At 41.2% G+C, this 25,710-nt stretch overlaps 1 protein-coding gene across 1 annotated transcript in view; it reads left to right on the forward strand.

Moving 5' to 3' along the window:
- The window catches only part of LOC139699004 (nephrin-like), an 874,868-nt gene that overhangs the window by 554,207 nt on the left and 294,951 nt on the right, over positions 1-25,710 (forward strand). Inside the window, exon 2 of the mRNA XM_071597999.1 lies at positions 24,237-24,369. Coding sequence (XP_071454100.1) covers positions 24,237-24,369 — 133 coding nt within the window. The remainder of the gene's footprint in view (positions 1-24,236; positions 24,370-25,710) is intronic.

Genomic DNA, 25,710 nt, shown 5'->3' on the forward strand with positions numbered 1-25,710 from the left:
ATGCGCCAAGGCATGCTGTAAAATATTCTTACGCGTTGAATCCAAGACGTACACGTTTTGGTCGCTGCTTGGAAGAACCCATCGCACGGACCCGATGCGAAAACCGGAGGCGTCAAGAATGAAGCCGGCGAACCGAGAGGAGAGGCAGGAGAAAAATGAACACGGGGTCTGGGGAAAGAGTCGAAAGCTCCATCCGATTCCCATTATACATTCGCAGGTCCCGTGAAGGCGAGGGGATGGCATCCATCGCACTGGCGCCTCCCTTGTTTCCTCCGGGGGCCGAGGGGGAGGGCGGTGGGTTGACGGCCCTTGTTCCATTGTGAGCCGGGAGACAGGAATGCCAACTCGTCAGAGAGACACACAGGGGCTCGCCCATGCCCGAATTCCTCCGCGATGCCATCTCCGGATGAAGGGGAGGAAGGTGTCGCAGCCTCCTCCTCATCGAGAGAGCCTCAGAAGACAAGACGTGAATGGCACCGTCAGATGAGGAATGTCTAAGGGACAATCACAGGCACGTCTCGGAAGTCGAGAGAATTTTTTCTTCTAAGGGAAGAACCAACTCGACGCGGCGCTAATTTTAGAGGCAGGAGACAAAACTCTTTCATTTCCGGGGGAAATAATGGAGATTAGTAGGATCTATCTCACAATTACATCAAGATTTACTTCAAAGGGGATATGCGCAAACAAAGAATGTTCGCTGAGTCAAAGATTGCCCTAAGATTATTCATGCAATCATGAAAATCACGCGCTTAAAAAAAGTACTATTATTCTTAATGAAACGCGTAAAAAAAAGAATAAAATGTTCGCAATGAACCGAAAAGTTTTTATTACAATTTCACTTAGCCATGAGATCGAAATGAAAAAGTTCACCAGAATTAAAAAAAAAGAGTTTTCAACTCGGAGCAAATCACGTCCTCGTAAATTATTAATAATAAAATTGGATTAGATATTTTGGTGTCCGCTAAGTCTTTAGCGGAAGTAAAAGTTTATATTAAATTATTAACGTTGTAATTAAATTCCTCCCACTCTTTCTTAGAACACGACGTCAGACGCCATCATCAGATGATGATGATGACGTCCGACGTCGAAACTTAAGTCGTGTTCTAAATAAAGCTTGCTTTGACTTACAAATTTAATAATTACACTTCAGTAATTTATGTAAATTCCATAAAGTTACGCCGACGGCAACGCATCTTAGGATTGAAAGATATAAGTAACTTCTAATTATTATTTATTTTCACCTGTCACACGCCCATGATTGACTATCATGCAGCGCGACTATTCACGTTAATTTATTTTGGTGCACGAAAAAGTACTTGAATTTGAAAATTTTCCTTTTTGAACTAATCGTGAGAGCAAGAACGGCCCAGCAATGATTCCGTGAAAGATTGAAAAGCGAGCATGGAAGCAACGTTTCCTGGGTGACGAGCAAGGGGGCTGAGGAAAGAGGGTGCTGACGCACCCGCCCCCTGCCCCCCACCTCCGCCTTCCGCCCCTCCCCCTGCTTTCCAAGGTCACAGAGGCAGCTTCAGAAGGAGCTCAGGGGGAGGGGCAACCCGATCTCCAAGCCGAGGGACCCAGAAGGGTGGAACTGGGTGACGTGCCGTGAAAGGGGAACAATACGAAACCCCTGAGATGGCCCCGCGCCGTAACTGAGAGGCCAGGATTCGCGAGTGTGTGTGGGATTGTCTAACCTTCCCAACACCCCTGGAAGTGGCGGCAGGGGGGAGGGAAGGGTGCATACCCCCGACACCCTCAACCGTCGGCGTCTAATCCTCCAATCAGCGTCCGGCCCTCCCTTCGATAGCGTCCTCCCGATCCCTCCTCTTCGCTTTGATAAGCGTCACTGACGCCTACGGTAAGCGTAAGGCCGTGATTCTCCGTCGTACCCTAGATCCTACGCCTTTAATTTAATCAAAATCCCCCCTGCTCTAACTACATTGGTGGTGACAGGGTAAAATTATGCCCCCATTATGCACAGATCTTGCGCTCAAATCGCCCCTGAATGGGCTTTCCTGCATCTCGAGGCGTGCGTGCTATATGGCGCGCCCGGGTTGCATGAACACGACGATCGCGGCGTTTGTAATGACATAAATTGTGGTAACTCTATGTTTGGTCCTGAGTCGGCCCCAAGGGATACAAATAGTGAACTTATCATCCTAAAGTAGTGAATGTATCTTAACCCGCCTCTCTTTTAAGCCATGCAGCCTAAAATATTGCATAACATGTCTGCTAAAGAACGACCATTTTTTAATAATTTATTACCCCACCAGCGAAATTAAAAAAAAATTCCTTAGGGATGGAATTGACGAGAAGGAAATCTCTGCCATTAAATATAAATGTGAAAAGCGAATTTAGAACTTAAAAGAAAATGATATCTCCAAACATAAGAATCAGAACTACTTTGGGCTGCCTATTTCATAGTGTATGCGTGTTAAATGTTAATGGGCAAATTAATTAAATTACTAATTATCAATTTAGGGGATGCTAATGCCGTGGTGGTTTGATCATAAATCATTCTTTGTCCGGCTGAGCAATACAGTGGGCAGAAAGGACAAATGAAGACCCTTAATTGATTTCGAAGTAATACTCAGGTGCGATACACATGAATTTGATTCAAAGAATTTAATTCAAATTAAAATTACCTATTAACTTCGCGTCATTCGTTTAATCTCTTCGGATTCTCTTCACCTCGATGGACTCGCATTGAAACTAAAATATTATGACAGTAGCCGGCATTGTGGGGAAGGTACAATCAAATGAGTAACATTTTTTTACTATCCCTAATATTTTATACTATTTACTATATTTTTTAGCGGTTTCAGATTGACAATGAATTTTACAATAACTTTTTAATCATGATGTAGCACTTCTAGAAGAAGATATTTGTGACGTGCATTGTGATAATACGCAGAAGTTTGAGAATTCTCTCGTGGACGGACCCCCGTTACTCCGGTCGGGGCTCCACTGTGTTGCCTTTCCAGCCGCCTAGGCTTCTAAGGCAGGGCGTCGTCTTCTGCGTTGTCACGGCGTTCTGGCGATCCCTGCTACTGAAGCCTGGGCCTCTTCTTCGCTGGGAGGGCATCTTGGCGATCCAGGCTCGCAATGGGGCGCTTATAGCGGTCCCACGCTGAAACCTGGATCTCTCCGAGGCGTCGGATGGTGGCGACGTCTGAATCCGCAGCCCTCTCGAAGAATCTTCGAGACAGCTCCGGAAGAAGGACGTTCAGAGGTTCCATGTTCCCGTCCTGGTACATCTCTTCCACGCGGGCGTAGCGCCCGCATCCCAAGATGCACCGTAGCGCAGAGTTCTGCACCACTTGGATGAGAGCGAGGGTAGACTTCGGCACTCCTGACCATACCGGCGCTGCGTACGTGATGACAGGCAACACACACGCTCGGTACAGTCGACGCTTCGCTTCCGAGCTCAGGACCCCCGAACGAATAATCGGCCGAAGCCGGTTAAGCGCCGCGAAGGCCTTCCCTCGGACACGTCGCGCTTGGGCGTTCCAAAGGATTTTACGCAGAAGTGACATTTTAAATAAATAATAGAATTTATTTGACAAGAAGGAATGCGTAAAAGTATATCATGTGTAAATAATCCTAATTGGGTTTCGCAGGAGCGGGTTTTCCTGAATCCGTGTTGATTGTCACTTAAAAAGTTAATATTGTCAAGGTGTCTCATTATTGAACTGACAATTATGTGCTCTAAGATTTTGCAACAGATAGAAGTGAGAGATATAGGTCTGTAATTAACAATAAGGGATAACATTATCCGACCGCAGTAGGGTCAAAAATTTTCGGGTCAAAATTAGTCTGGTGTGTATTCACACACCCTAGCAGTGGCTTTCAGGGTACTAAATTATCTATTTAAAAAGTTTAAATAAAGCGGTTTAGAATTTGAAAGGATATGGGCATCGCAAGTGCATTTATAGTGGCCAGGTTACATCCATTTTGATGGAACCTTGATGTTAAGACGAGATAGGATAGGCTTGCCAGATCTTTTTCCTTCGCAATCCATGTTAGGTTCAGGAGAAAGTACAAATTTATACAGTGCGCAGTCCCATTACCTCCGTCAGAACATATAGTCAGTCTCATCCGTCACAGAATGCTTGTCAGAGAGTCTTCCTTGGCCAAAAGTGATTTCCCTTGAGACAGACCACGGTCATTTACGAATTCTTCTCCTTTTCGCGAAGGAGAAGCCGTAAATAGATTAAATCTCTAACACGTCACGTCTCCTCACTCCTTTCCTTCCTTTCGCTCTCTCCCCTCTCCACCACCCTCGCACCCAGATCGAAGGCCTCTTTACTCCGTTCCAACGTCAAAGCCTACTTTTGGACTTCCTATTATCAAACACATCAGTGAAACTTTATCAAATTGACTGGAGAGTGTTTTAACCCCAGCGTTTCGGGGATTCGTTCTTCCTTATGTTCGTATTCCTCAAAGTTGCTACTTTCATTCAATAACCACTTCCTTGATTTACGATACTTCCAGCGGTCAGATCAGCGGTCGTACACCTTAATTCTTCCAACGGAAGTAGTTCATTTTCACAGTTAAATTTTGCCATTGATACTGAAAAAACTAATTGCTCATGATAATGACCAGTTTATAAATATTAAAAGACTCCTTTCTAAATTTAAAGCCAATTTTAGATCCATTAACATCATTCATTACTCTATTATTAAATATTAAGTCACTATCCTCAGAATTGTAGGTAAGAGATAAATTTCAAAAAGCTATTTACAATTTTTCATGCGTTGGCTAATGAAAGTGACTTCAGTGATGCATATCTAAGACCTACTGCTGCCTCTTAATCCTCACTTAACCTTCTTATTACTTATACCATAATGGCATGCGTCTGATACATAGGATCGATAGGCGTGAATTGGGAATGAGAACACAACACACAGCTCAACGAATATCTTTTTCTTGTGGCCAAAACCCAAGGCCGAGTGGTTCCGGGGCCAAGATAATAGTGTGGATATGCAATAGAAGATGGTGGTAGACAGGAATAACAAAGTGCACCCGGCATTCGTGTCACATTGGTACATAAAAGTACAGATGACCAGCATATACATACGAGAGAATTCTTGGAAGCAAGAGACAGATAGAAACATCTTAGCAGTTGCATATCTTGATGACAAACTAATTCACGACTTTACATTACGCCTTATATTTTTGGTCTAAGTAAATCCATTCAATATCTCCATTATATATTTCTCCAGTAAATTATTATATAACCGTTACCTATCTGTAGGTTTTCGCAAGTTTTACACATTCCCCTTAATGTATGGGCGTTTTCCTGCAGTGGGTTTGTTCGCCAAGGGTGAAAGCCTCATTCCTTACGTTTCCCACAACCGTGCATATCTTTCTACACTCATTGTACACATGCATGTAGCAATTTTAAATCGAATGTCATTATATAATTCATTTTTATATTATTTTAGCACTCAAATGTGTTCATTGAATGTATTTGACGATGTGTTAGATGGAAGAAGGGACTACCACGCTCTCATTCTCGTCCGAACAAAGCCGAATTATTATTTGTTTTTAAACGCATGCCAGTACGTAACAGTTATGAATTATTCAAAGGAAGATGGATTTCGGATCCTTCCGTCAATTTATCTTCGTTTCTCAAAACGATTCACTCTCGCAGGTCCTTTCCTCATGGGATATTATCGCATTACATAGTTTGGCATTTACATGGACAAAGGAAAGAATGAAACGGTATTGGCAGGGGTGCAAGACTGCATACGAAGGGAGCAATGAGAGAGAGAGAGAGATAGAGGGTGGGAGGGTGGGAGGGAGGGAGGGAGGGAGGGAGGGAGATGAGGTATCTGGCAGAAGTGACGTGGGTGGGGGGGGTGAAAGGGGAGGGCGGGGGTGGGAGGGGCGGAGAGCTGTATCGATCAGGGAGTGGAATAATAACGCCTTCGCGGGCGCTTGTTCGGGGCAAGATGATGTTATCGTTCTTCATATATTTTTTCCCTTCCTTGCCAGGGGTTCAGTGCCTCTCGGAGGTCACGGTGAAGTCATCGGAAAGTGTGTCTGCTGCCACTTGTAATCCCTTCTTTCCCCCCCTTCCCCCTCCCGTCCCTTGTCGCTCGCTCGGTCGAGGAAGTGTTTCGCGAGCTCTTTCAGAAAAATGAACGTGGGAGAGGCGAGGCGTCACGTATAAGGGATTCGGCTTTTCGACTCCACCCCTGCTGTGCCCCGCTCGAGATAAAGATGCGAAGGGTGGAGGGTGGAGTGAAGTCCTCGCCTGCCACCCGGAGGGGAATTCGTTAAAAGAACAGTGATCCTGAGCACTTGGCGAAGGCCTTATATCAGGCACGAACCAAGGGAGCTTCTTTCTTTTACGTCGAGGTAAGAGAATTGGGTTCGCGAGAAGGGGGGTGGGGGGGGGGGAGAGGGGTTCGCCTTAAGGGAAAACACAGTGCATGCGTTCAATCCCACAATTCCATCGCGTTCATTATTTCTTTTTCGTCTCAAAAGGCACTCAGTTTAATAAACCATTCGATATTTCTTATTAGAATTTGAATTTTACCGACGATCACATCCCAGTTTCCGCCATGCTCGTGTTATTCTAGTCTCGCAATTTAATTCTTTATCTTTCATCTCCATCTTTCCGAATGTTTTTGTGTTTCTTTTGAGTGAAACGCGTCGATTGCTATGCCGTGTGAACGTGATGGATGGGACGAGCAATAGTCAAAGAGACAATTAGAATGTCTTAAGGTCTGTTCTCTTGAAAAAAGAGATGAAAATCAAACAGAAGTGGTCCGAGAAGAGATGAGTGAATGAATTCAGCAAATCCTTCAGAAATGGGTTAAGGCGGAAAAATAATTGATTTGAAAGGAACGTAAACATTGCGAATAACAGAGATAAAATGACGTAGATCAATGATTACATTCTTAAACGCAATGGCAGCATGACGGAGAAACAGACCTGAATAAATATGAAATTCTGGCTTAATTACTTTCAGATACACAATTTCAATTAATAATTCAGTTATTTTGTGCATAAAATAATTATAAAATATCAAAACTATTAAAAAAGAGGAAATATCAGAGTAAATTTATAATTTATTAATCAAAATTTAAAACAAAACTACTTTTACGTACACGATTATTGAAAAAGTATAAATAATGAATTAGTAGAAAACGTTCAAACGCAAAAAAATTTCATGCAGTAAAATATTTTTTTTTAATGTTTGATGGCTAAATTCTTAAAATAAGAACGAGTGAAGGCCAATAAGTTCTCCTCATTGAATTTACCTTAAAATCCTTAATATTCGGTAAAGAACTTGGTATGATTTAGTTACATTTACTAGCACGTAGAAAGGAAAATTTAAGGCAACGGCTTGCAATATTTTGCAAAATTTAGTCTACATCGATTTTGTTCCCTTCAATGTGCCCTTATTCGTTGCTATGCACTTATTCCATCTTCTTCGCCACTGTTTAAAGCAACCTTTAAGGAAGCCCTCGGCAGTTAGGCTTTTTAGTTTTCTCGTTTTTTCCTGCTTTACTGTGTCCACATCTTCCCACTGATGTCCCCTCATCACATTTTTGCATTTTGAGAATAGGAAAACATTCGCAGGGGGCGAGATCTGACGAATTAGGAGGATGATCAAGGATGGCGATTGAATTTTTTCCCATTAACTGAAGAAAAATCTATGCTGAATGTGCAGGTGCAATGTCATGGCGAAGGATCCATCCATTATGTTCGGTTAAAATAGTGTGATCTGTTGATGTTCCTAAATTCAGGTCATCAGCTACCATTCGGACAGTTTTTCGACGATCGGTAAGGACAAGGGACCGCACACGATCAATGTTGTCGTCAACACAGGCGGTTGAAGGTCCTCCTGGCCTTGCATCATCCGTGGCGTCTTGTCGGTCATCTTCAAAATGCTTAATCCACTTGAAAACGGATGTTTTCTTCAGAGCTTCATCACTGTAAACAGCTGTCAACATTTCAGTGATTTCTTGATAACTTCACTTCAAAACTTGATGTTGATTCGTTGCTCCGTGATTTCGCCAATTTCCATTTTCGGTAAACAGTTAAAACAAGAACAACAGATACTAACATAACTGGCACCATGCGCACAGCTCGACGATCCGCCAAGCACAGACGATTCATTGAGTCTCAGGCAACTAGCGCCACAAGTAGGCGGGGTAATATTTCGCATCTTGGTCACCGGGTTGCACTAGTTCGCGTATTTATTGGGCCGACTACGTACATCACAGAGGTAAACTATAAAACATTTCAAATGAGGCACGATCCCTGCTGAGGCTTTAGTTAGTGTAGAAGCTGTAATAATATAACGTCTTTGCAAAATTTACTTCATAATTCAGATAACTATCAAATGCGAGAAATAGAATCGTATAGACAACAGGAAGTCCTGCGATATTTTTTTTACCAGTACCATAAGCAAAATCACACATCTGAACACTTCCTGGCTATAGTATTAGTTAAAATACTAGATAATATTTAAATTTTATCTTACAAATACAGTAAATGAAGTAGAAGATCGATATGTATCCAACTAGTCCAGGAAAGAAATGTGAATACTTAAACCGAACTTATGCTAAACCTACCGACTCGCGTTTAACTTCCACAATAACAGTGCAGAGGAAAGTATTCATTAGCTAAAACATGTAATAATTACCTTCTTGGTGATTGATTTCGTCGGGAATCTGCACTCTGAGAGGTACTGAACACGTTTTGACCTCTTTGGAGAGCGAAAAGCCCTCCAAGTCATTGAGAGTTTTTTCACACGATTGTCCCGAAGCTATTGATTATAACCGGATGAGGCTTGTTATTATTTTTTCGTTGGGAGCGTAAGAGTGGTTCCCAGCATTTGTTGCTCCATTACGTTTTTCTCTAAATTTCTGAATATCATCGCCCCTCCCTAAGTCTTACACGAATGTTTTATTCCAAATGGTATGTATTTTAGTCTTCAACGCTTTGTCATTCAATGCACTTTATTGAATACCACGGCATTAATTAAAATAAAACTGAAATAATAGTGATTTGAGCCAGTTTTAATTACTCTTTTGTGTTTACGAGACAAGTATACTAAAAAACTTCTCCCCTAAAAATAAAAGTTGTTTTCCTGCTAACTCATGCTATTTTATTTTAAGGCATCTGAGCAAGGAAATGCACACGTTTGCCCGTATCAAGATGAAATTGCAAAATTTAATACTTGCATGAAAAAAAATGAGAGAAAAAGCCGTTCGTGTACGCTGCTTCAGCAAATTAAATAAACACCTGGTATGAGCCCATCCGTGGCTCCCGTATCGTTTGACATATTATAAACTGAAACCCAAATAAGAAAGAGCGAGGTTCATGTATGTATGTATAGTCATGTGAAGGCATAAATGAGTTTACGTAAACTCGTGCTTCAAAAAAGCAAATTCAGACAAGAGTCCACTGCTCACTCACAGAATGGCCACTTGAGCCTACTACAATTCGCGAACGCCTACAACATTCTGCAGGTTGCATCCGCGCAAAATCCACCTAAACCATCATGCAGGTAGAGTTAAACTTTGTAATTATGAGTTCAATCATAAAAGAGAGAAGGCGTTGTTACCAAATCATTTAATAGGCTCCCAAGAGACTCTACACACTTAATGTAAATCTCATAATAATGTCCCCACTGCCAAATGGTGTATTCCCCTAAATAAGTTAGTTACAATTACTTCACATGATGTAGCATTCATGTTCGAATGTATGTGCCATTATTTCATTGAACATTTTTAACCAAGAATCGCATCAAATAAGTATATATTTTAACTTATCCTCTATCCATATCATCAATAAAACTTCGCTTGATCACATCAAAAGATGAAATAAATGCTTATGGAAAAATTAAATGAGGTTATCCTTTAGGGTTTGTATAAAATGTATCGGGAAAATTTTTGGGAGAATAGATTTATTTCAGATATTGCTGCAGCGCCTCCAAATTCTTCAAAGTGAAACCCTTGAGCAGGGACACAACTTTTGCCCTTGCGGATTTTCCACCGCGCGAAGGCTCCCTGGTGGGCGGGGATTCCGGATTCTTGAGGGTACGCGTGCGAGTTTCTTTGATGGCGACGGATCCAATAGGTGGTGTCCCTTGAAGGAGAATTTCTCTAAGAGAGAATATAAATTAGTCTGCAGGTGCCAAGTTGGGAATGTAATGGGGTTGGGGAATCGTCGCGATGCCCTGGCGGAAGGTCTTCGCGAGCAGACACTCTCGACTCTACTTTTCTTGGTCGTCCGTCCAAAGACCTTCGGGAGGACGAGTTTAGCGCACATCTTTCATCGCATCGCCGAATTTTCAATGATTATGGTGTGTGCGCTGTCACTGTCTCGTCAATGCCAATATACGATATGCAATCATGGACACACTTAACAGATGGTCTAATGAGTTCAGCACTTCGCGCAATGCACGCCAAGAGAAAAGTACTACCGATACTTTTTACACAAACCTTTTAGAAAATTCTCTGAAATAAGTTTACTTACAATTGCCTGCTAAATCTTTTTCTATTAAATTCCGCATGCTACCAAACCTAGGTCCATCCATAACTGTTAGCTAGAAATAAAAGTACTGCGATTATAAATGAAGAAATGAGGATTGAAGGCATTGATGAAGAGAGAAAGAGTTTGTGCGACCGCGCGGAAGAAAACCTGTTTATGGAGGGATATTACCCGGGAGTCGGTGCTGCTCATATGTTCACCTTGCTAGAGTGCGTTGTATAAGTGGAGCGCTTTATTTGAAAAATGGCTGATATATATAGTAATTATCATTTCTCAAGATAGCACGGGCTGAAACAGAATTAACTCTCTGATTTGACGGATAAATTGTAAAAAAATCAACCAAGATAATTAATAAAAATTTTTAGTTCTGAAAACTACATTTAATGCCATTTTTTCATTAGGTTTTTAAAATTATTTGATCCAGGTGACAACCTTGTTGAGCGATGTACATGTTGACATTTGGCTTTCTTAAGAGCTTCCAAGGTCCTTGGTCGAACTTTGTGAGCCTCAGCTTTGAGATATACCCAAAGAAAAAAACCACATGGGCTCGAATCCGGGGAGCGAGCGAGGGGCCCATGGAACATCCCCTCGTAAGGAGATCAGGCGGCCGGGAAATCGTTCTTACGGGATTTGGCGTGAACGACGGGCGGTATGAGCCGTGGCACCATCCTGTTGAAGCCAAAAGGGCTCTGGATTATATTCCTCACCAAACTCTTCCATTTTGGAGAGTGAAAAAGTTCTCCAGCATCTCAGAGTAGCGCACAGAGTTCACAGTAACAGTTGAACCTCGAGATTCAAAAAAGTAAGGTCCCAATAATGCCTATGGAGGACACAGTGCATCAAACTGTCTCTTAAGGCCAACAAGAAGTCTTGGGTGAAGTTCACCTGCGTCGTCAGTCGCCCAGTAACGAAAATTGTGCCTATTTACTGAGCTGGCAGAGTAAAAATGCGCTTCATTGCTAGACCACAGCGCCCTCTGCGTCGCTATCACACTGCTATTGTTCTTAAAGAACGTTTCTATGACAAAGGCTCAATGCAGACCAGACCATTGTATGGTTGTTAATAAAAATGGCGTTGTTTTTTTCAGCTAGCATTACTACTCTTATTCCGCTAATTTACCTGCATGCTCTTTAATAATTTTTTAAAACTAGGGAGTCCATTCTGAACACCCCGGTTTATTATCATTTAAATTTATTGTTTCTTCAACCAAGAGCATGAATATCAAATGGTGTAATTACATTCACCACGGCGAGACAAAATCGAAGGAAGTAGTTGGAGAAGGCCATGGATTCCACACCAGAACGTTTCCCGCCACGGGCCGCTGGATTCCCCATCGCCCATTCAACTAATAGGCCAAGCGGCTCGCTCTCAACGGAAGACATCGACCCATAAACTTATTTGACGAAGGATATGAGAGGGAGGGTTCTTTTAAGATAAGATCCACCAATCATCTAAGTACTTTATCATTTCTATCGCTTCCATCCGAGAGCGATTTAAAAGTTTTGAATTGCTCTTTCGTTCCCTCCACCCAATCCTTTCCAAAAATTCTCCTTCCAGTCAATTTCCAAGGGATTCGCGCTTTGCCCACACTGCATCCCCACCTGCCGCCCCCCCCTCTCGCCGCACTCGTATCCCAATGGTAGTGAATACCCTTCCTCGAGCCAATCCCGACACCTATACCCCCGACCCCCCTCCCCGCAGAGACCCTTGTCCCCGTCCGTTTGAAATCCGATGATCTCTCACCAGCGTCCTTTCCTCCCGCACTCGACCCCCTCGGAAACCTATTCCTATCTCATTTGCTTGGCTGATTTTTAAGCCTCTCAATCATTAGACACCCTCAGGGATTCCCTTCCGAACAGTCTCTCAAACTTTCCCCATATCTCCCTTATCCCGCCTCCCTTCCGGCGCAGTCCGTGCCGCCGCCGCACCCTCCCCCACACCCCCCCCCCCCACCCTCTCCTCCCCACTCTCACACAAGCACTTCCTGACTCATTTCGAAATAGGACGACGGAATTGAATGGCGATCATCGTGCGCTTTATTTCCCATTTTCATTTATTTTCCTACACCTGAGAAGGTTCAACGCCGGATTTGATAGATTAAGTGTAGAACAGATAGATTTAAGATGCCATTTTTTCCGCGAACGTTAGGGGATTAGGATAACTTTGTCCGACCGCGGTATGGGTCCTTTTCGGGTAAAAAAATAGCCTTTTGCGTATGCCTGCCGACACCCTAATGGTGGCTTGCAGGGCAAGTAAATAAATAAAATAAAATAATAGCATGGCAAAGAGAGCACGTTACGCGTAAGTTCTTGGATAAGCACCCTTTTGCGTTTGAAATTTTGTATCACCAAAGTGATGACTCACACTTACCTGTCCAACTACAAACTTCCCTACAAACCGCCGGGAATGCACATGTGAGGGTGTTATCGGCTATTACTCGTTGGATGATCCTATAGTTTTACTATTGATCCCACCAGAGATTTGAGTATTATTTCCACTTCCTGGCATCTTTATTAATGAAATCACATTTTTTTAAATTTAATGATCCTCAGTAAATCGGGAAAAAAAGCGCTTCTCTTATCACGATTTACTGCACTTGAATAGCTGTAGTCTCGCCTTTAAATTAGATTTGGGAATTACTTTTTTCGCTGTGGTGGCATTAAACTCACATCATGTGTATTTATTCAATTTAATTGTTTTCTTTGAGTCACTATCCACTCCAATGCTAGGTTTTTTCAACGATTGCGAGTATATTTTTCTTTCGAATTCTATTCGTTCAATATGCAATTTTAACGGAACGGGATGCTCACATTTAATTTATTTCCCAAATTAAATCCTATCCTCTCGGGTCCCAAACGCTTGAGGCATGCTTACGATAAATTTCAACGAGAACTGAACACTCACTCTCTTACAATTTTCACTCGCGTATTTCTCCAAAATTCATTTCATGATGAAGGGATCATTTACTGAAGATTCGCTTGTATTTAGAATTTTGTATTTCCCATTATAGGTCCGATATTGAGGTATGTTCTCTCAACATTTTACTAGCCATTCCCTTATTACTAAATTTTCCACTGCCTGCGTCTGTTTCCCTCATATAGATGTTTATAGATGGAAGGGCTAAGTGGATGCCTTTTCCCAGAAATGAAATGCGGCGTGTTTTCCCAAAGTTGTCACGGCGCCCCCGTAGCAATGTTGCTTGAAGAGATCCTTACTCTAAGCTTTTAAATAGCCTTGATGATTGGCAATGTTATCCCCGGTTTTCTACAGGTCAACGGACACCAACGAATAATAAAGTCATTTTTAAATTATCTTATTATGTAATTTATTTATAAATAGAAGAAATAATCACAATGGTCTCAATAGGCAACCATTATTAAATCGAAAATGTTCGTAAAAATTATTTCATATTTCCATTCAAATAATGTATCTATGTAAATGTGTTATATTTATATCCTATGATGTTAAAATTCTTATATCAGCTCGTTGCTTGACAACAATGAAATAAGACTTTCATCCAAAATTTTTTTTTTATTTTAGGGATAACTCATTGTATTAATTCATTTGCGTAAATTCTCAAATGAAGTAATTCAGTTATGTTTATCGATCTAGTCGCTCATAAAATTCTTGTAAAATTAATACAATCGAGGGGAATAATGGTCCACCTACCCACGACTGATGTATCCTCAAGAATTTAGAATAAACAGAAAACTGATTGCATCGGTCAGTAATTAGCGATCACTTGTTCATTATCAATTATACGTGTGAAAGACTCTCATGGGTTATTTGCGAATCTCGGAATTCCAATATATATATATATATATATATATATATATATATATATATATATATATATATATATATATATATATATATATTTATTTATTTATTTATTTATTTATTTATTTATTTTTTTTTTTTCGATTGTACGGAAAAACGCACACGAGCGGCACAATAATAGGCTGACACAATATAACACAAATAGAATCGATTAGCAACATTTAAACGAACACTCACACGGTAAATTGTTCGAGCTTTCGGCCCTCTCAGAGGCCTTCTTCAAGTGAGACTCTGAAGAAGGCCTCTGAGAGGGACGAAAGCTCGAACAATTTACCGTGTGTGTTCGTTTAAATGTTGCTATTCGATTCTATTTGTGTTATATTGTGTCAGCCCATTATACATATATATATAATTACATATATATATATATATATACATATATATTGATCTGTTTTGAATGACAGGCGTAAGTTATGGAGCTAACACATTCTAAACACTTGCAGGCATTTATTGAAAATAACCGATGAAGACATATCACCTGAACACGCATGTAAAGTATTCAATATCAAAGAATATATAGGATAGACCTGAAATTCCATTAAATTACCACACTGCACTCGTATTATGACAATAAACCAGGTGACTACTCTCTTACGTTTTAACTGAGACCACTAATAGCATTAGTGTTCGATTCAACGGTACTTATGACATGTGCACGTGTCAAGCACCTGCATGGCACAGCCTGGAAATGCGAACAACCTCGTAGGCACATAGTTTAAGAATTAATATCCATAGGTGTGTGATAGGCAAAGACGGCAATGAAGATTGTCAAATTATTGTAGGATATTTTTAACCAAATATTTGTTGACCTGGGCTCACATGACTCTTCAGTTAGATGTTCATGGAAGTACGGAAATTGCGTCAGCCCTGGAAAACGTCGGTTTGCGAACAAATCGTGGAATGATTTTAAATGGTATTATTGCTGTCATTTAAAACAATAAATTTTAAATATATAATAGATATGTAATTTATTAAAAATAAACAGAATCTACTTGATTTTCTTGTAAAATGTTTTTCATAAATTTAAATTCACCGAAGTGGTACAGGACGCCGTTCAATACATCCATTACCTTGTCATCCAATACATCCATTACCTTGTCATCCAATAGTCAATCCAAAGAGTTAAACAATTTAAAAAATGGTTAGTTATGAATTTTGTTATTTGAGTCGACCTCTCTCAAATACAGATAAGATTTTAATTTTACAGTGTATCCATTTTTATTATTCCATATTTGTACGAAAACCTTTCCTTTTATCTTGAAATTACAGGGTTCGTACGGAAAATAAGTGTACTGAGCTCAGGAAAAAAAAATGTATTACACTTTTACATACCTTAAGCTAATATTCCTCAAAATAGGACCCTTGTGAGTCGATACACTTGTTCCAGCGGCGTTCCCATTCCTGGAACGCTCCCGCGAAGGCATCATCGGGAACCTCTCGAAGACACGTCGTCACGGCCTCTTTGACGGCGTCCAAAGTCCCGTATCGCGTTCCTTTCAAACTCCTCTTTATCTTCGGGAACAGAAAGAAGTCCGGTGGTGCCAAGTCCGGGCTGTAGGGTGGGTGCGGCAGCGTTGCCACGCCGTGCTTGGCCAAGAAGTCCGACACGACAAGCGCGGTGTGAGACGGCGCATTGTCGTGATGCAGCCGCCAGATGTTTTTGATCGCTCGCCAGATGTTTTTAATCTCGTGCACTATTGTTTTTGGCACATTACACTGCTCTGCTATCATCCGAACACTAAGACGACGATCAGAGTTCAGTACATCGCGAACTTTTCGCACATTTTCGTCGGTGAGTGTCGTTGATGGGCGTCCAGGCCATGGTTCGTCGTCGACCTCTTCTCTGCCCTCCACGAACATCTTGTGCCACCGAAAGATCATGTTTCTGGACATGGCTGACTCCCCGTAAGTCTGGTTAATCATACCGACAGTTTTGGTAGACGATTTCCCAAGCTTTACCGCAAATTTGATGGAATAACGCTGCTCCAAAAACTTCGGCATCGCGTTCCGTGACGTGGGTCGAGCGTGGAGGTTCGCGTTAACAGAGCTCCTCACTACACCACAGCTCAGAGCCGACTGCCTTTTTCAGCGTCGCTTGCCAACATACCCCCCTCCAATCGCAGCCCGTTCAGAGCGATCAGAGCGGTGCTGGGCGCGCCTGGAGCGGCGGGAAAAAATCAGTACACTTATTTTCCGGACGAACCCTGTACGTGGATATCAATGTAAAAAAATCATTGAGGAACGTCTTACACTACACAGGAAAAGTCTTTAGTCTGACTACTTTAAAATTATCACCTCCGTAACAATGTATGAATATTTACCCATGTGACATAATTTCTGTTTTCTACTGCCAGAGAGGGCCACTGTACCAGTAAGCTAAACGTGAATATTCCTAGTCTTCTTCGTTCATAGTTTTGGTTCACTCCACCAATTAACGAAAATTATCCTAATTACCCTCCCGCTTTATATGGGGCAAAGTTAATACCTTTGCTGATGGCTTTAACCACATGAGCTCCTCGGCAGCTGGTAACCAATGGCATCAGCACCAACAGCACCGTTGAAGGGGCGGGTACCTCTCATAGAAATACGTTACACAGACCTCACTTAATAGTCTCAAAAGAACACACATTCATTGGACACTTTGTTTGGATACTATTCCATTATCTCACCATTTAATTTGCAGGCCCAGACTAAAAGAAATAAGCCTACGGGCCTCAATTATGATTGAGCACTGAAATGAAATGTGTAGATTCAATTAAATGCTTGGGCGTTACCCTTACTCCTGGATGAAACACATACTAAGGGAATATTTGGACAAGCTTACAAAAAATAGGATTTATTACGAGAATAATTTGATGTAAATGTGATTAAAAGGTCTAATAGAAATTTTAGATTTCTCTGGTTGGACGTCATTAATAGAATATGCTGCTAGTACGAGTATAAATGGGATCCTCACGAAGTTTGATTGATTGCCGAATCGGATCACGTGTAGCGTAGATGAGCTAGATTTATAAAACGTTGTTATGATAAACTTAGTAGCGTATCCAAAATATTAGAGGCTGGGAATCACTTAATGGGGCCAAGGTTAAATTGCAGATTAAATCTCTCGCATTAATTGGAAGGATGTCTCCTTGGCGATGATGTTGAATATTGCCTCCACCGTACTACAATAGGAGAGATCAAATCAGTAAAATTAGAGAGATTAAGAGTAGAAAAGATTTAAGATGTCATTGTTTCACGAACGATAGGGGATCAGGATAACGTCGTTCAACCGCGGTAGGATCAGGCCCGGATAAATATTAGTCTGGTGTGTATTCACCCCCTCCCACACACCCTAGCGGTGATTTGCAGGGTAAATATATAGATAAATAAATGACTCTTGACCCACAAGGACTTCTAAAGCAACGCTAAGACGCAAACTCGGAAGCAAAAATTAGTGAAAAATGAAGTCGGATTTCTGAATCCGTTGGAACATTTTCGTGCCAGTGGGTCATCTATTATGTATTACTACAAGGTCGTCGTTGCAGCAAGCACTCTTTACATGCCGTCCCTCTTTCACGAAATATTTTTCCAATGACGCATGTTAACTCATTTCATTGGGAATGAGACATTTTATCTTAGCTCCGCCGTCTCCGTAGTAGCCCTTTTGGTGTTGCTTAGGAAAGACCAGCAGTGAAAATGATCACTCGCTTATTGTTGGACTAATATTTTGTCAAAATAATATCTCCTTCCTAGAGTTCCCTGTTTCAAGATCTGGATTGCGGAGCAGTAGTGGCTGATTCTCGGGAAGATGGTTAGAGGGATATCCCTGAATGCGGATTGCAACTATTTAAAAAAATAATACCAAAAGCATTAAAAAGTGTGTGTGAGCTATGTAATAGTCGCATAAACTAATTACGACAAAATTATTAGTGTGAAAAAATTGCTAATGACAAATCTTCTAATCTGAAAACAAAAGTATAAAATTAAAAAAAAATTTTTTTAATTATATTTTATTTTCGAAACGTTTAGTGCAAACTTACATACAAATCAAAACAACCCTGGCTTTTTTCAATTACCATAGTAACTGAGCGACTGTCACCCAATGAAGTCGTTGCAAGTAATTCACCTAAAATTGCACTTTAAATGACATTGGTGAATTAGTCGACGGATCATAAAGTCTACTCTTTACTCTCAAAACAAATTTGGAAATCAAGCATCTTCGATCGATGGACGGAGGCATTAAAATATAGAACAATCACGAATCGAATTCCGTCGACAGCAAAACCCAATGGCGCGCCCAACCTAATGAAGTCCCAACATTGGTCTCCAATGAAACATGAACGGGTATTGTCAGATATGCCCATCACGATCCCACCGAAATATAAAAAATAAGCACTTGCCAGAATCATTTAGTCCACTCTGTGGGGCAGGAGGGGAAAGAAAACGGACGGGAGTATTGAGGAAACGTCGCGGGGTATTGTCAGTCACGTGTGCTCTTTGTAATTAGCTCGGCTCCTCTCCCGTGAGCGGAATACCGTGCATTTAAAGTCTGCGCTAAAATCCAATGAGGAGCAAGGAAATGTTTAATCAAGTCTAGTGCGTCGCTTGCTTTTGCTAAAAGTTCTAATTACAAACGCGTTCGGCTTGGCTGCGGCAGCAAGCTTTAATTTTGGAAGCATTGCGTTCCCCCCGTGTTGGCGGAAACCCGCGCGGTTGGCTAAACCGCGGGAGGTAAAGGGGGGTGGGTGGGAACGGAAGGGAGATGGAGGGGGGAGGAAATTCCTTGCCGCCCGAAAGGAGGAGACTTCCACTCCTCTCTTCATCACCGAAATTTTCATTCAGCCCAAAATGATTAAGGGCCGTGGGTGGTGGGGAGAGGTAAGGAAAAAAAAAATGAAATTGCAAAAATAACAAATTCCTTTTAATGTTCCCAAGTAATTAAAAAAAAAGGTATGAACTATGCGAAAGAAGGTGAACGTGGAAAATTGCAAACGAAACGAATTATCCAAAGCCGCGGAGATAACTCGTCGTCGCCCGACATTAAGGAAACATTTGCATGATATTAAATCCAGTCTCGTTTCTCCGAGCGATTCATCAGCTAGCACTCTTTCCGGAAGAAATTCAAGTCACAAAGGACCTGGGTGAGGGGGATCGGAGAAAGCGCGATGGAAAGAAAATTTGAGTGAGAAGGAAATAATTACGCTTCGCCTTAATATTAGCAAACTGAGGCGTGTGTTGAACTTTTATCGCTGACGGGGTATTTTGAAACGAAACGAAACACGACCGAGCAAATGAAAACCACACTGCTTAAGTTTAGCTCGTTTGATTCTTTTAAGTATAACTAAACCAAATTCATATGAATTAATTCTGTAGATGGTCGATATTTTTCCATCCCCCGCGGTAATTAAAATATTTTTTTCTATCCCAAAAGATACACCGGGAAAAGATGACATAGGTGCATTTCTATAAAAACTTTTTAAATACGAAGAACATTCTGCGTAATTTGAATTTCTGAGCTAATTTATAGGGTAAACTAATATTTCCATGCATATCCTAAAATGCAATAGATGGACATGGAAAATTGCAAGCCAAAGTTTTCATAAAACTCCCAAATAACCAAAAGTGCTGCTATCGCCAAAGCATACCAGAATCTGACCATACTCAGCCTGCCTAATGGAAGACATCATTCGATATAAACTTAATGCAAGACGTAAATATTTTAGTTAATATGGTCTCATAAAAATTGCAGTGGAAGAGTGAAATTTGTGCGCTATAAAAAAAGATTGAAACACTATCGGGAAGCAAGGAGCGAAAATTTCTGTTAAAAATTAGGGCTAAGTCGGGAAAAATACTAATTAAAGCAGAAAAGATCCAAGAAAGATAAAAGAAAATGTAGAAGAACTGTGTGGTTAAGAACTTTGGCCAGAAAGCTTAGACATAGAAAGAGAATATGACGCAGATTAGGATAGCTTAGGTCCAAATTTACTCCTCAGCGAGATATAAAACGCATTAAGGGAAATGAAATCAAAAATGGCCGTGGGAGTGGCCAGAATTTCTGTAGCACTAGTTAAAAGTTGAGGAAAATTTGGGAGGAAGTCTTTATGGACTAATTTGTAGCATTTTATGAGAGAGGAATTAAGCAGGAAAATCTTGTCAGATCAGTGCTAGTTCCTCTTCCAAAAAAGGTAAAGGCTACGTCATGTGAGGACTACAGAACAATTAGTTTGATATCCCACGCAGCTAAAGTGGTTCTAAGGATCATCTACTAAAGGATAGAGAGTAGAACAAATGATTACTCAGGGGATGATCAGTTTGGGTTCAGGAAGGGGAGAGGTGCGCGTGATGACATTGCAGTAATGAGATTATTAATCGAGAAGAATATAGAATACAATTAGGACGGTTTTTCCTTTTTCGTAGACTTTGATAGAGTGAATTTCAATAAAACTAATGAGTATTTCGTGGAAAATAAGAAAAGAATGTGGGGAAAGGAGGCTTATCCGCAACCTGTACATGTCTCAGACTGCTCAGGTGAGAGTGGGGAACGGGGAGTCTGGATGGGCAGTGTTAGGAAGAGGTGTAAGGCAGGGTTGCCATTGTCTCTGGTGCTGTTCAACGTATATATGGAAGAAATGATTTGAAGAGGAATGGGAAGAACTGGAGGTAGGAATGAAAGTGGGCGGGGAATCCATAGAATTAGTTATTTTAGCTGATTACTAAGCTTTGCCGGTCAGCCAAGGGACTGTGAGCAGTGATGAGTGAATTTTAAATGCAGTACGATAAACATGGGTGATTTTAAATGTAAATAGAAAAATTCGGTGCAATTTTCAGAAAAGGAAATTATAACTTAAACGTTAAAATAGGAGGGCCTAAACTGCTCCAAGGGACTTTGCTCCCAGAGCAATAAAAATTGTTTATATATATATATATATATATATATATATATATATATATATATATATATATATATATATATATATATATATATATATATATATATATATACAAACTAGAAACAGATGGAACAGTTTGCGTTTCTCGGTAGTATTTTGGACCAAAATAGTCAAAGTTGTATGAATGTTAGGAGAAGAATTGCATAAGGCAAAGAGTCTTTCAAAAGGGGAAGGTAGTTGATGACAGGGACGTTAAGTAAGGATATTAAGAAAAGGCTCGTTAAAACTTTGATATGGAGCGTAGTTATTTACGGTGCGGAAACATAGTCATTGTGTTGTTTTGTTAGGAGAGACAGGAGAATTATTTGGTATTTTGTGTCCATCCACTCCTACCTTAACCGGTAGGTTTTCTACAATAAATAATGACCTTTTATCCAAAATAGAATTCGTATAAGGCAATATATTGATGGAAGCAATCTATCCCCTTTTTAAGCATTCCTGAAACTCAATTTCTGGGATTTCTTCCAAAATAACGGTTGAAGTAATCTGGGAAATCGTGCGGAAGGGTTTTCTTCCGATCGTCAATTACAGTTTTGGGTAATTTTAAGAAACTCGGCGGGCGGATACAGGGGAAGGGGGGGAAGGGGGAAGGAGGAATCGATCTCCGCATTATTATTTTTTTTTAAGAGATCGCGTACAGTCCTTCTTTTGTGCACCTGTGCGTTTTCATGCGAGAAAGACCTTGCTCCCGGTATTCGGGTCAAAATCGAAGAATCTTGGATGCTAAACGATTCGTCGATGCAGGTTATGGAGTTCAATGTTTGGCACGCTGGCCTTTAAACTCCTTCAGGGCCTTCATCCCTTCAAATCACAGAAGAACTGCCTCCATCCGACTTTTCTGCATGCGCACCTATTTGTTTTGGACTTTTTGGACTTCCCTTCCATTCCGAATCCTGGCGCATTGTAAGTGGTGATCCATTCCAAAGGTTTCGCCTTTTATCAACGGGTTGAATGCTTGAGATTTAGTTTCGATTGATAGTTGGAGACTCTTCTGATTTCATGCCAAGGATCCACTCGGAAATGTTTGTGAACGTTAGTCCAGAGTGTGTTCGGAAGAAAACGAGCCCAGGCATTCTGTCTGTTCTAACACTTCGTTTAAATTTAGAACTGATTTAGGTTGCGCTTAAGTGAGATTCTAAATGAGCCTAGGAGGAAAATGATAATGATTTAGAACACCTTTAGTCTCTTTGAAATCCTTTCTTTACTTCCTATAGTTAAATATAGAAATGTCGGAACTTCATGGCTTTCTTTAGCATAATTAAATCCTGCTCATAACTCAAAAACGTCCTTACGACTCATTTCCTAATTAACATGCACTGATTGAATCTATTTAGATGTTTCTACGTCACTTTGACTCAATTTCAAACACATTTTAACGTAGGCAGGTTGCTCCAAAGCTTCTTTTCTAACAAATGCCAATAACAAGTTATGTGAAAATACAGTGTGCTTAAAAATGAGACAACGACGCTAACACGTTCAAGTTCCAATGGTGGGTACGCCAATGTGCCATTATTTCACTTTTAACTTTAACCTGAGGTACCTCTGATGGTTACGTGAACTTTCAGCTGTCGCCTTACGCATTGGATGTAGACTGTGTGCATGATGTCACATGGAAAGGAGTTCAAACGAACGTTTTGATTGCGTAGCACATTATGGGCGGGAATATCGGGAAGGAGGGGAAACGGGACACGTACATGCAGACTTTACAAACGTTGCGTGATAAAGTGAAGAGTGGACTACGATAATCAGTAACATGTTAATATTTAGAGAAATTTAACAAGTTATCTAAAAATAGAAGAGCTGGGAAAAAAATTAACTCAAGGGAGTGCTCTCAACTTTTGGGGGAATACTTTGAACGGAGAGGGGTTAACACTAAAGCCCTTCGTTTAAGTATAAACCGTCCCGGTATAATGCCGCCTGCATCCTACGAAGGATGAGGGTAACTCCTTTCTATGACTGTATCCATATCGACACACCACACATGCACATAGAGAGAGGGGTGATATTCCTTAAACAAATAGAATAGCTTCATTCATATAAAATCATATGAAGTGCCTACTCCCAGAATACTGAAAGATAATGTGATCATAATTTCCCAGGAACGTTTGTTTATTTTGAAACTGGTTGTGTCAGATATTTCCACGGAGATCGTAGCTGTATGGTCTCTAGGATCAAAATGAGTCTAGTTCCCTCGCTAGTGATCACACTCGAATGAAAATCCTCATTTTCATGTAACATCTACTTCAACCTTTATCTCGGATCGTCCAGCGCGTGTTGTTGAACGATGAAGGTCAGAGTGGGGGAGTTGGACACTTCGAAGGCGTGCGCTGGGAAAACGCTTCGGGTTCCATGGAAAGGATATTAGCCGGGAATTAAAGAAAGAGACGGTAACGTAACCATGTCCGTTAGGTTTGTAGATTACGAAACAATTCAGATAGCCAACAACTCGAACAAGAAAAAACGCGATGGGTATTTTACAATTGCAATATTTCTTTCAAAACGAGTAAAACATCATGGCGCACCAGCAATATTCCGAGACATTTAACTTTTTACGTATCGATATAGCACGAGCAGATATCACGTCGGTCCCTTAATGTCGATCAAATTCTAAAACAACTAATGAATAAATTTCTCCGCTCACTTACGATCGAATGAAACATGACGCCAAGCCATTCAACGGTTCAGAATGCGCTGAAGGGAATTTCATAAATCCGCAAAGCAATACGAAGGCGTATCGTTTATGACTCCGATATTCTTGTACATTTTTAGGCATGAGCAATAAAAGCATCGTTGATTTTTACGCCGAGTGGTTTTAAGAATGCGGAGTATTACTATCCTTGTCTTGATATCCCCTGCCACACACCTTTTTGGTAGATCGAGGGGTATTTATGTCGATATCTTTCCCGCGGTTACCTATCTCACCCGTATTGTCTTCTCGTTTCACAGTGAGCACGATCAGCGTGGAAGCCGTCGTGGGTCGCAGCGTGGCGCTGCCCTGCGACATCGAACCGGTGACTCCCGCCGACAGGGTCTACATGGTGCTGTGGTTCCGGGAGTCTGCTGGGAAGCCCATGTACAGGTATGAGCCATTGGATTGCGGTGATGCTCTCTCTGTGAGCACCACGCGTGCATTAACCCCCCTTCACTTCTTAAAAACTCGGCACTCAATTTTTACTAATCGATCCGGCTATGCATTTTTAACCATCGATAAGTGGCTTGGGCACTCGGGGACTTATGAATAATTGGAACGATACGTTAAGGCAATCACTAGGTGCTGTCTTTCAGGCCTTAAATTGAAGACAACGACTCGAAAATGTCATGCACTTCACCCAGCAATCGAAAGTGCACATTTGATTGCTTGTAGTGCTTTTTTATCTCCTTTAACTTTAAAAAAAATTAAAATGCAATCAAGGCGGAAACATTTGCAGAAATCAACTTCAGTAAGCGAGGGAGAGTGAATAATATACGAGGGTCATCCGGAAAGTAGTACCCGTTCGTGAAATAAAGACACAAAAGTAAATATTAACAAACATAAAAAATTTTATTTGAAAGAGGATACTTTAAACTACTTCTCAACATAATCTCCAAGCAAATTAAGGCATTTGTCATAACGTGTGACAAGTTTCTGTATTCCTGCTGCATAGTCCTTCGCCGCCAGCTCATTGAGATACGCGAGGGACCCATCTTGCACAAATTTTTGCATAATGCAGATGGTGTTTAACAATTTCATGAACAATTGTTCGAGAAACATTGGGAAAATGCTCACAGATGTCATCAATTGTGACGCGCCGATCGTTCCTCACGAATTCGTCAACTGAGCTCACCAGTTGGTCTGTAATGACAGACGGTCTCCCCGAACGCTCATCGTCGTGTGTGTTCCCCCTCCCCATGTTGAAGTTGCGACACCACCGCCGAACAGACGACTCGTCCATTACATTGTCTCCATACACCTCCTTTAATTGGCGATGAATATCACATGGGCGAACGTTTCTTGCATTGAGGAATTTAATCACTGCCCTCACTTCACAACTGGCGGCGTTCTCAATTTTTTTCAACATTGTAAACAATCACAGGAACAACATAGGCAATGCTAGCGTCACGCAACTTGGCTCAGAGAAGGCAGACAAGCCACTGAAGCTATCTGACCTCGTCCAGCGGCTACTCGCGTCGTCAGCACTTCATGCGGCACGAACGGGTACTACTTTCCGGATGACCCTCGTACTATGCGAGGGGATTACAAACTATCACTTTGAAATGTTTGAGAACTGGTTGGCTATTCAAGTGCACCTTCCCACATCGACCCGCAGTCTTTACATTATCCAAAACTCGATTCAACCTCAATCAGAAGTGCTTTAGTCCATAAGCAAGGAAATCCCTTCCTCTCTGATCTAACTAACTTGAGCTCCTTAAACAAATTTAA

The sequence above is a fragment of the Hetaerina americana genome, unplaced genomic scaffold (genome assembly GCF_022747635.1).
Source record: "Hetaerina americana unplaced genomic scaffold, ioHetAmer1.1.p SCAF_9, whole genome shotgun sequence".
Classification (NCBI taxonomy): domain Eukaryota; kingdom Metazoa; phylum Arthropoda; class Insecta; order Odonata; family Calopterygidae; genus Hetaerina; species Hetaerina americana.